This window comes from Triticum urartu, chromosome 5A, assembly GCF_056163025.1.
Source record: "Triticum urartu cultivar PI428250 chromosome 5A, HENAU_Tu73, whole genome shotgun sequence".
Classification (NCBI taxonomy): Eukaryota; Viridiplantae; Streptophyta; class Magnoliopsida; order Poales; family Poaceae; genus Triticum; species Triticum urartu.
Genome location: NC_141877.1, coordinates 449,055,848 through 449,068,385, shown reverse-complemented (window position 1 = coordinate 449,068,385; position 12,538 = coordinate 449,055,848). Strand labels below are relative to the sequence as shown.

The 12,538-nt window shown below is 46.6% G+C and overlaps 1 protein-coding gene and 1 pseudogene across 1 annotated transcript; both read left to right on the top strand.

Annotated features, from left to right (window-relative positions):
• The first annotated feature begins 1,792 nt into the window (after positions 1–1,792).
• LOC125556193 (cyclin-D4-1-like) lies at positions 1,793–4,008 on the top strand. The gene is made up of 5 exons (XM_048718974.2): positions 1,793–2,238; positions 2,347–2,433; positions 2,536–2,839; positions 2,946–3,058; positions 3,301–4,008. Exons 1-5 carry the CDS (start codon positions 1,948–1,950, stop codon positions 3,571–3,573), a joined length of 1,068 nt encoding a protein of 355 aa, XP_048574931.1. The 5' UTR covers positions 1,793–1,947; the 3' UTR covers positions 3,574–4,008.
• A 1,371-nt stretch (positions 4,009–5,379) lies between these two features.
• LOC147971855 (uncharacterized) lies at positions 5,380–6,020 on the top strand (annotated as a pseudogene).
• Positions 6,021–12,538: the final 6,518 nt, after the last annotated feature.

Genomic DNA, 12,538 nt, shown 5'->3' with positions numbered 1-12,538 from the left:
CCCTCTTGCTGGATCAAGAAGGAGGAGACGTCTCCCGTCCCGTACGTGTGTTGAACGCGGAGGTGACGTCCGTTCGGCGCTTGGTCATCGGTGATTTGGATCACGTCGTGTTCGACTACATCATCACCGTTCTTTGAACGCTTCCGCACGCAATCTACAAAGGTATGTAGATGCATCCGATGGCTCGTTGCTAGATGAACTCCTAGATGGATCTTGGTGAAACGAGTAGGAAATTTTTGTTTTCTGCAACGTTCCCCATCACCCTCGAGGTCGTTGGATCTGCCCAAGCGGATACCGAAGAGGGCCATGGTCAATTATGGTAGAACCACCTCTTGATCACTCTAGACGGATTTTAACACCATTTTGAATTTTTGTAATTTTACGGAGTAACCAGAATTTTGGAACGTTGAAATTCCTGGCCATGTTTAAACTAATTTCAAATAAAATTTAAATTTGATCATTTTTTTTAAAACTCGGTTAATTTTAATGAGATCAGAATTCAAAATATTTTTAAACTTTCAAATATTTTGGAAAGGTCCAAAATATTTATATTACGAAAATTGTCAACATTGGTGCTCGAGGAAAAAATTTCTTTAACGCCATAAAATAGCATCAGGATCGAGAAAAGGTATTTTCAGGGGCGAACACTCACTAACATCATAGCAGATAGACCTTGCCGAGCTCTAAAAAAAGCTTGGCATGGAATAAAGGCTGGGATGGCGCAACTGCTATCGGTGACGTGCTTATCGCTCACCTGATTAATGGTAAACAAGTTATTATGTTCTTTGCAAAATGCCCCACTTTTAGAACGAGAAAGCCGGAGAAACGCATATATAAATTAAGATCCAGATGTGGCCAAAATCATGTACACGCGTCTACAACATTGATAGGTGCATATTTGAAGTTTTCATAGTTGCAACTTATCTAGTTTTTTTTTTTGCGAATATGCAACTTATCTGAGTTACATCAATGTAACTATGTTAAGATATATTGCATGCCAATAAATGTAAGGTTATTTCTGCAGAAAGAGAAAAATGTAATTTGGCGAACACCCAGGTTTGTCATGCCAACTTTGTAGGAAATGCCATGATCAGAGGCGAAAGTTGCCATTTGGCACAAAAAAGGCAGGAAAATCGCAATGTTGTACGGAGAAATTGCCATCCATTCGATCATGACCTGAGGGCTTTGAGGGCATCTGCCGGGAGCCCTAAAAATCTGATGTTCTCCGTGTATTGGGGTCCAAAAATAAACTAATAGAATTACGTAATCTTAGAGTTGTAAATTTTGCTGAAAATCCCCTCCGCAGAAGAACCATCATGATCATATGTTAGTTGTCATCCCCTTGCTTAACTCGATAAGGCCAAGGTGTCATTGTCGCTCTCGTCACATGTGTCCGTTTCTTTCCTTTTTCTTTCCGTCATCATCTTCTGCAATCATCATATCTCATTTCACGCCGGCTGTACACAGCATCTCTTTTTACGCGAACATGCCAGACCGCAACGGTATATGTAATTATAATATATACAATAATAATAGGAAAGAAATAATGCAGGAATTCACTCACGAAAAAGGAAAACAATCATAAAAAAGGGCCAGAAAAGCATTACGGCGCCTCAAAGTAAACTCGGAAAGAAAAGGGGTTCAACGAGCGAAAGCGCCGTGGAAAATTTGGCTGCCCGAGTCAGCGCCCCCACTTCCCGCTTCCGTTGCCCGTCTTTGCCTCCTGCCCAAAACACCCCTCCCTTGTCCGCACGCCGCTACGTACAAAAGACCCGTCCCCCCCTCCCTCATCCGCCCCTCCCCTCCTCTCCCTCCTTCGCTTCCACACCTCACCCGCTCCCGGCCAGAGGCGGAGCACGAGCCGCACGAGGTCCGTCGAGGAGGAGGAGCAGGCCGTGTATCGTTGCACTATCATTTACCAGGAAGGAAGCGCCGGCCAGCAGACCGATGGCTCCCAGCTACGAGATGGCCGCCTCCATCCTGCTCTGCGCCGAGGACAGCAGCAGCATCTTCGGCTTCGGCGACGAGCAGGAGGCGGCAGCGGGAGCGAGGGCGAGCCCGTCGCCGTACTGCGGTGGCGAGCTGGCCGTGGAGTTCCCGCTGCCGTCCGAGGAGTGCGTGGCCCGCTGGGTGGCGACGGAGGCGGAGCACATGCCCAGGGAGGACTACGCGGAGAGGCTCCGCGCCGGGGGCGTGGATCTCCGCGTGCGGGTGGACGCCGTCGACTGGATATGGAAGGTGCGCTCTCTTTCCTTAATCGACGCGACCTGTCTCGCTCTCTTACCTCTGATTCGTTCCCGTTCGTGTCGATCCAGTGCTTGATGTTAACCATCGGTGTACCCGCAGGTTCACACGTACTATGGCTTCGGCTCTATCACAGCCTGCTTGGCCCTCAACTACATGGACCGCTTCCTCTCGCTCTACCAGATACCGGTAAGGAGATACGTCCACCCTATCAAGAACTGGCCGTCCGGCCATTAATGCACGCCACGCCATTGCACGGCTGATTCATGTGAGCCTCGCTCGTGTTTACAGGAGGGCAAGGCTTGGATGACGCAGCTGCTATCGGTGGCGTGCCTGTCTCTTGCTGCCAAGATGGACGAAACTTCCGTGCCTCAGTCCATCGACCTGCAGGTGGCCGGGGACGCGCGGTACGTGTTCGAGGCGAAGACGATCCAGAGGATGGAGCTGCTGGTCCTGAGCACGCTCAAATGGCGGATGCAGGCCGTCACCCCCTTCTCCTACCTCGACTACTTCCTCCACCAGCTGTGCGGCGGCAATGCGCCGTCGAGGCAGGCCGTCCGGGACGCCACGGAGCTCATCCTCTGCATATCCAGAGGTGCGCACGCACGCACGCACGCAGCACCTTTTTTCGCAGAACCATCGATCTGTCAGAGATGCATCGACCATTTTTGTGTGAAAAATCTCACGCTGTGGCATCGCAGGGACGAGCTGCCTGGAGTTCCGGCCCTCGGAGATCGCCGCGACGGTGGCCGCCGCCGTGGCCGGGGAAGAACACGCCGCCCATAAGGCGGCTTGCTGCACCCACGTAGATAAGGTGAGACGCACACGCAACGCTTTTTTTTGTCCGGGCACCACGTCTCATTTACTGCGTCGCGGCGTGGTTCTTGGCCTTTTGGACCTGCAGCAGTACGCTAGGCATACAGAAAAAAAGTCAGTGCAGTCGCCCCTGTTCTTGTAGCCGCGCGTACTTCTCCAGACACCCTGCAGGGAACGCGTGAGCTGCATTTACACTCTGTAATGTAACATGGCGACTTAATGGCTTGTTGCTTTCTGCAGGAGCGGGTGCTGAGTTGCCATGAAGCGATGATCCAGGCCACCGGCGCCACCGTGCCACCACCTAAAACTGCAGGCCTGCGCAGTGCCTACTCCCCCGCCATGTCTGCTCCCCGGAGCCCGACCGGGGTGCTGGACCTGGACGCCGGCTACCTCAGCTGCACAAGCGATGGCGCCAGCACGACGACGATCACCATGGCATCGTCGCCGCCGCCCGCGAGCTCTGGATTCGACAGCTCCCCGGTCAGCAGAAAGAGGAGGAAGATCAGCAGATGATGATGATTAGGACGATGATATGCTCCACAACCCGACCGGTCTACCCCCCAAAAAAATCTTGATAGATTCATTAAAGGTCTCTTCTGTGCGCACCCATCATCGTCATCTCTCGGTGGGTAAGTCAAATGGTTCCCCGGTCAGCAGCAAGAGAGCAAGGATCTCCATGGATGGATGAATAAAGACGGGCCAGACAATGGTGGTCGCTCCCAAAAGAGCAAAGGTTTTGCGCGAAGACAAAGCTGTGGATGCGATGAGATGGGACGCCCAAAAATAAAAAGACAGCGGCCCAATTCCAGAGCTAGTGGCAGGCACCGACTGTCCTAGCTCGATTTTGTTTGTTCAAAACAAGTATTTGGTTAAAAAACATTAATCATGAATTTAAAAATGTTAAATTATGTAAAAAAAAGTTTTAGATATATACAAAAAAATGTACAACATGTATGAAAAAAGTAGGCATCACAGCATACATTCGAAAAAATAATAATCATGTATTTAAAAATGGTTAAAGATGTATGCAAAATGTTCCTGATGTATATGAGAAATATAAAGTGTGTACCAAAAATAGATATATGTTGAAACAAAAAGAAAAGTAAAAAAACACAAAGAAAATTAGTGAAAACCAAAGAAAAAAGAAAGAGAAAAAAGACAGAAAAAATCAGCAGTGAAAAACCGCACGACAGACATTGGAAAAGCAGAAAAAAAAAGTAATACTCTGCTACAGTATTGGGTCGGCCTGATGGCCACTTGTAGACGATTCCTAATGGAGATCGGTACGACCGTATGGGGGACACATAGCTCTCGCCGGTGGGGTTGCCCTGGGGTTTCTTTTTTTTTTTAGGATCCCCTGGGGTTCCATCGAGCGAACAAAATCGTGTCCTTATTCGGCCAGTGTGTGTGTACGAGTAGTCGAGTATGCATCCCGGGGTCGTCACCCTTGCAGGGCTGCCAGCTAGAGATTTACGCCACCAGCGTCCGGCCACTCACCCGTCTTGTCGGTCGGTGCGCATACTACACACCTAGCGGACGTGCTCCTCGGCGGCTGAATCCTGCGATGAAAAACATAAGGCAGTCACTTTTTGCAAAGTTTAACAAAAAATTAACCTGATTGCAAATTATTTCACAAAATAATCTTTTTGCATGACCTCTAGACCCTGATCTGAAGTTTTATGCTTGACAGCATGACGCCCTGATCAAAAACACCATAAATTTAGATCTGCGCATGACACCCCAGGTCAAGGCGCCATGGTCAATGGCATGACAGGACCAACCCGGGGCGCCATGCACGTTCAAGCAGGCTAAGAGCATCTCCAACAGCCGCGCTAAACTAGTGTCGCGCCGCAAATTAGGCCGTTTTAGCGCGCGCGAAACGCGGCAGGTCGCTCCAGCGGGCGCGCAAAAACGGCGCGCGCTATAACGGGCTGGACGCGCGGTCGAAAACACTTAGCCGCGCGGTGTATTTCGGACGCTCGCTGCAGCGCGCGGCACACTCCAGCGCTCGCGCCCGCACTTCCTCTCCCACTTCCACCCCCCGTCCGGCCGCGCCGTCGCCGCCGCCCGCGCCCCCCGGCGACCGTTCAGGCTTCCCCGGCCTATCCCCGCGTGCCCGCGCTTCCGCCCCATCCCCTCCTAGTCCCGCCGGCGCTCGCGCGCCTCCGTCGTCCGAGGAACAGCGCCCGAGCGCTCGCTGCCGCGCCGCGCCCGCAAGGTGTTTGACAAAACGCCTACAAGGTATGTATTGCTCAAACTTCATGAATTTGATGCATGTTTTGAATTGTAGTTTTTATAGTATAGTATTGAACATTGTAGATGAGTTTGTCGTATGATTCTTCCGAAAAAGAATTTGATATGGAAGAGGAGGAGGATCTTGCAATGATCCTAGCTATGCATATAAAAAAACCGAAGCACGGTGGTTCGGTTATGGGTCGGCAGAAAATTTGGAGGGATAGGATCGATGCCCACAACAGATTGATCAGGCATTATTTTGCGGAGAATCCCATATACCTCGAGTCGTATTTTCGTCGCCGGTTTAGGATGAGCACCGAGTTGTTCAGGCGCATTGCAGAGAAACTAGCGAGCCATGACCGTTTTTTCAGCAAAGGAGGAATGCAGCCGGAGAGCTCGGGCATAGCACCTTTCAGAAGGTGACAGCCGCTTTGCGTATGTTGGCATACGGTATACCGGCTGATCTTGTTGATGATCACTTGGCTATGGGTGAGAGCCAAGCCATCATGTGTGTCAAGCGCTTTGAAGTGGGAATTGTGCAAGTGTTTGGCGAGGAGTATTTGAGATCTCCCAATGCTGAAGACGTCGCAAGGCTATTGGCGATGAACAAAGCTCGCGGTTTTCCTGGCATGCTTGGCTCAATAGATTGCATGCATTGGAGTTGGAAGAATTGTCCAAAGGCATGGCATGGGCAATTCCACGGCCAAAAAAGGGTTCCACTATAATCCTTGAAGCGGTGGCCGATCAGGAGACTTGGATTTGGCATGCATTCTTTGAAATGCCTGGATCTTTGAATGACATCAATGTTGTCAACCGGTCACCACTGATGAATAAGATTGCAAAAGGTGAGTTGCCACCGGTGCAGTTTGTAGCAAATGGCCGTACGTACAACTATGGCTATTATCTAGCGGATGGCATCTATCCAAAGTGGCAAACCTTCGTGAAGCCGTTGAAAAAGCCGGAAGGTAAGAAAAATCTTGACTTCCACAATACTCATGCGGCGGCTAGAAAAGATGTGGAGAGAGCATTTGGGATTTTGCAAGCCCAATTTGCTATTGTGAGAGGACCGGCTAGATTTTGGGATTAAAAAATGCTTTGGTACATCATGCACGCTTGTGTGATCATGCACAACATGATCATCGAGAATGAGCGTGGCCAAGATTTAGACTACTCACAGTATGAGCTCTTGGGATATCCCGTGCGAGTGCTACGGAGGGCTGAAAGGGTAGCCCGTTTTATTGCCTCCTATCATGCCATTCGGCGTCCCACAACGCACAATGAACTTCAGAATGATTTGATTGAAGAGTGGTGGGCATGACATAGACGACAAAGAGCATGATGATATCTGCATTCGACATTGTATTGTTCATGAACTATTTGTTGTGTTTATTGCATTTGTTGTACTGAACGATAAACTATTTGTTTGAGTTGTAATGATAACGAAATTGAACTATTTATTGTTGATTTATTTTGTTTGTTTGATCATTTTTACTCATAATACATGTATATGTGGTTTGTGCGGTGCGCGCACGCTGTATTTTTGCGCTCTGCTGGAGCGGCGCGTGCTGCATTATAGCGCGGCTACTGAAGCCAGCGCAGGCGGGCGCGCTAAACCAGCCGAAACGCGCGCGGCAAACAGGTTTTTTACGCGCGAGTCCATATATAGACATGACCAAGAGTTGCATACAACAGTACTACTATGTACATACAGGCCACCATCACTCTGATTATCATCCATCACACTGCACATGGCAATGCAGTGATAGCAAAATACATGGATAGAAAACCTCCCAGGTTGAAGATCAGGGACATCACTTACATACATATCACTACAGAAAAGTGAATGCACCAAAAGGGTAAGCAACTAAGTTTGGCCTGGAGCATATGGTACTTCTACACACATATCCAAAATACTATAAAGACGATTAGTCATTAATTGACATGCAAGTAGACTACTGAGATCCTCCTCGACAGGCACTGTTAAGATTGAAGCCACAATTTTTATTGTTAACACCGATGTTCCCCTCATCATTGTTGCCTGCAATGTTGCCATGGCTGGCGTCATGGTCGATAGGGCCATCCTCTGACCTAACAATAGATGAATTGGTATTTACCTACAAAGTCATACACAACATTAATGAGAAGAAGCACATAAGAACACATGATTTAAAGATATTTCAGTAATCTCCAACAATTTTAGAAGATTGTGGGGATCGATGCAAGGTTCCAATTTTATAGGCAATCAGCAAGCAAGAGGTTTTACTAGCAATAACTGATAGGTTTCATTGGCAATCAACAAGTAGTAAGTTACACTGGTGTAACATCCCAAAATTTCAATTTGGAATGTTATACACTAGATCATCATTGCATATCATATTTTATTGCATTTTGGTTGATCATAAAAAATTCTACGCAACTCAAGGACCCTTGGAGAGAGTTGGGGATTTCGTTATTTTCATATTTGAGTTTTCTCAAATTTTGAAAATAGGATCATTTGATTTTATTTATTTTATATTCAATTATTTCTATTACAAAAATATGAGAGAGGGAATAAAATGACTTTCCCAAAATAAAGAAAAATTGAGGACTTAATAAAAAATCAAATAAGATTTTATTTTGGTTTTATTTGCTATTTTATTTGAATTAGGGAAAAATGCGCGTTTTTTAAAATTACATTTATGCCCTAAATAAATGTTCATCCTGTGTGGCTTGATTTTAGAAGCTGGGAAAATTTTATTTCGGGATTTTTAGAGTCCGTTTAGTATTTCTTTTGTTTTTTTCTGAGCGTAATTTTTTTTAAAGTCCGAACCGACTTTGGGCCGTAACCGGCCCGGACTCCGCCCGGCCGGGCCTTCAAATAGCGCCACCGAGGCCCGAGGCCAGCCCAGCCACGCCCCGCCCCCGAAACCCTAACCCTAGGCCGCCGCCGCCGCCCGCCGCCTCGCCCGCCGACGGACCGCCGCCGCCGGAGGTAGTTTTTCGCCGCCGATTTTTTTAGAAAACCAATCGGTTTTTCGTCGTTTATTCAGTTTTTTAGTTTCGGTTTTTTTTAAATAGATCGGTTTTCCGGTTTATTTAATTAGCAAGCGATCATCCGTTCGTTCGTTTTAACGAACGTTTGTCGTTTTTCTTTTTCTCGGATTAAATTCGCGATTTATCTGATCGCGATTCCTAATCCGATTTTTGTTTTAGTCTAACTTTTCGCTCGTTTATTGAATCAGTCGATTCAAGCGCCTGGAGTTTCGTCTCGAAACCCTCTTTCCGTTTAACCAGCTCAAACAAGTTTTTGACACTGTAAAAATTGCGCTAGATCCGGAATAGTAAACGAAGCCTGTTTCTTTTGCTGTTTGTCTTTCGTTGCTTCGTTCGATTTGATTCTTTTTGCCAACCGGAGTTCTTAAGTTGAACTTTCTGGTTAGATCTTTATTTGAGTTTTACCTGTGCATTAGTTGAGTATTTATTGTATGCTTGTTGTTTGCGATAGAGTACCCGGAGTGCGCCGCTTGCTACTTCGAATCGCTAGGTTTTGCGGATCATCAGCAATGCAAGTAACACTTTGATCATACTTCTAATTACCCAGTTTTTATTGCATTAGATCAATCCTCACACATTGCATGATTAGGATCTAATTAAATTGTGGGCTTGGGAAGTAGTTGAGGTAGTACCTATTTCCTGTTATTATCAAGCCTTTGGGAGTTACTTCCACGTTTGCTTATTATGCCATGCTATGCTAGTAGACGTGGATTGGGTGAGTGTATCCATGACATATGTGAGATTGTTAAATTAATGGTTTATCTAAGGTGGCAACTTAAATACACATCTGGGTGGATTGAGGCACCTGGGTATTCCAGCGATTGCCTGTTTTTTTATGGACCGCCACCCAGGCTCAAAGGGATCATGAGATTATTCATGATAGAAACTTCCGTGTGCAGCCACAAGCTACTATGGGCTCTAGCATAGTTGATTAAGTTGTGTGAACTCTTACAGTGGTAGACTAGCAGATGTAGGGGAAAGTAGATGTAACGGTCTACCCGATCGTAAGGTGCTAGCGCTTTTGAAAGACTATGTCTCGGTCATCCTTTCTCAAACACCATGTAGTGCGAGAAATCAAACGGAGGCGATCGAGTCTTGTGGGGGAAAGTGCGCAAACCTCTGCAGAGTGTATAAACTAATCATGGTTAGCCATGTCCCCGGTTATGGACATCTTGATTATCTAGTATTTGGAGTATCATGTGAATCTCATCATGTTACTCTAAAATTAATTTTGTTGGATTTTGTTTAATGATGATGCTTAATTGGGATTGAGAATGCTGTCAACCATTCTCAATGTTTAACAACTACCATGATAGTTAAATAAAATTTATTCCTTTGCAGTAGGGAAAAATTGGCTTTACGCAAAACTGTAACCATAGATCTTTCCATCAGCCAAATATGCATATAGAATAGCCTATTTCATTCCATTACTCTCTATGTGTTACTTTGCCAGCATATTCCATGTGCTGACCCATTTCGGGCTGCAACATTAATGTTGCAGAATTTTCAGACGACGATTAAGGTGCTTTTAGGTCGTGGTTCTATACTCAGTGATGCCGTTGGAGTTGATGGACTCACTTATCTTCCAAGCCTTCCGCTGTTATCGTTATTAGATGGCCTTAAGCCATATTTATTGTAATAAGTTCTCTTTTGACACACTCGATGTAATAAGTGTGTGATTGCTACTCTGTTATAAATCCTTCAAGTACTGTGTGGTGTCAGCATTACTGATCCAGGGATGACACCTGAGCACAGAGATTGGACCATTTGAGGTCTGGTCGCTACAAGATGGTATCAGAGCACACGCTGACTGTAGGACACGACCACTAAGCTAAAAGACCTAGATCACTACTCACTCTCTTCTCTTTCTGACTTCTCATCTTTTCTACTCTTTTAGGATGGTGGATACAAGGAACAAGTTCACGCAACCGGATGAAGATACACCCTTTGGACGTCACTTGAAGGAAGTCACTAGATACCTAAACGTAGGAGTACCAAGCTTCACCGGAACCTACGACGCCACTTTACCGGAAGAAGAGCGCTGGATGATTCAAGTTCAAGTTCCAGGAAGGACGTTCATGCCAGTCATTGAGCCCATAGAGTTTTCTTTTGATGCACCAACTTGGGATCTAGGAAAGAGCATGGCAGCTCACATCACCATGGGACGCATTGGAGAAGTCTACCGCAATGATCTCAAGGATACGATCTTCCAGGTTTGTGGGTGCCGAGATGAGCACTGGGAGATGATCTGCACCAGGAAGGATTGATCAATTGCAGCTTTTATCCAGGAGTTAAACCAGCACATTAGACGTCAGGAGAACCATTTGTGCGCCGATATGATAGATATGAAGAAGGCAAAGACAAGAATCAAGGAACTGGAGGAAGAACTCAAGGCTACACATGAAGATTATGAAGAGGAAATTGAAGTACTAGTGGAGAAAAATGACGATCTGATCAAGAAGATTGGAATATTCATGGGAGGCCCTACACCGGTAGAAGAAGACGAGGAACCCAAGGAGATTCGCCCGGAAGACTACATCATCATCGACGACACTGACTCGGATCCAGATGATAGCGATGATGACTATGTTGATGAAGCTGGAGCAGATATCATGGAGTCTGCAACCGAAGAATATTTCTAGTAGACCAGCAAATCAGTAGTAGTATTCCACCATGTAAATATAGTAGTCCGAGCACTTTTGCGATAGTTAGATCGATTGTATGCCCTTGTTTGATTGATTGAATGAAGTGAATTGTTTGCTTTTGTCTCATGTGCATATGGGTAGTGTTTTCTCTTTAGATCCCCTCTATTCTTAAATCTCATCTTTTCTAAACCCTCAGATGCCTCCGAGACGTGACCCCGAATTTACCTTCTCACCGGAGCTCACTCAGTTGATCCAGCAGCAGAACACATTGATGTAGTTGCTAGTCCAGAACCAGAATCAGGGGAACAACAACAACAACCCACCACCACCACCTGTTGATCATTTAGCCCGTTTTCTTAGGCTGAATCCGCCGGTGTTTTCCAGTAGCACCGAGCCGATAGTAGCAGATGATTGGCTCCGTAAGACAGCTAGGGAGTTGACCACAACAGGATGCACAGATGCGGAAAAGGTGAAGTTTGCCGCACATCAGCTTGAAGGACCCGCAACATCATGGTGGGAGAATTTCACGACCACTTTCCCTGTCGACACTGTCACGTGGGACCAGTTTCAGCAGGCTTTTCATACTGCCCATGTTTCAGCAGGAGCTGTGGCCATGAAGAAGCGAGAGTTTCGCAACTTGCACCAAGGAGGACGGACAGTTGGCCAGTATGTGGAGGACTTTAGTAAGCTAGCACGTTATGCCCCAGATGACGTTGCTACGGATGCAGCTAAGCAAGATAAGTTTCTGGAAGGACTGAATGATGAGTTGAGCATGCAGTTGATGGTAGCAACCTTCAACAACTACCAGGAGTTGGTAGATCGTGCTCTCATGATTGAAGGGAAGCACAACAAATTGAGAATCGCAAGAGGAAGTATGGACAAGGGAAGTACAATTCAGGTGCTCAGCAGAAGCCACGTTTACCGCTAGACCGGGAGGACATTTTCAGCATACCCATGGAGGAGGTAGCTCGCACAATCACAATGGCACCAAGAATGGTAATGGGAATGGAGGAAGCAACGGCCAGAACCGCACCAACCCATCGACCCCAGCCAAGAGAGACCTGAGCCAAGTCACTTGTTTTAAGTGCCAAAAGACCAGACATTATGCCAATGAATGTCCAGAATCCCAGAATGGAAATGGCAATGGAAGCTCTGGGAAGAAGCCGAACCCTTTCAACAGGGGACAGGTGAACCACGTTAATGTGGAGGAGGTTGAAGAGCAGCCGGATGCAGTAATCGGTATGTTTTTGGTTAAGTCATTTACTGCACTCGTTCTTTTCGATACTGGTGCATCGCATTCATACATATCAAGGGGATTTGTGGATAAGTATAATCTGCCCACCAAAGTTCTTAGAACACCTATGTTATTAAGCTCACCAGGAGCGGAGTATATGGCTAGCCAAGGATGTTTTCAAGTGCCATTGAGTATAGGTAGGCATGTGTTTCCCTAGGATTTAATCGTTTTGAAATCACAAGGATTGGATGTAATTCTGGGGATGGATTGGCTGTCGATGTATGGAGGAAACATCGATTGCGCCAGTAAGTCGATCTTGCTTACCACCCCA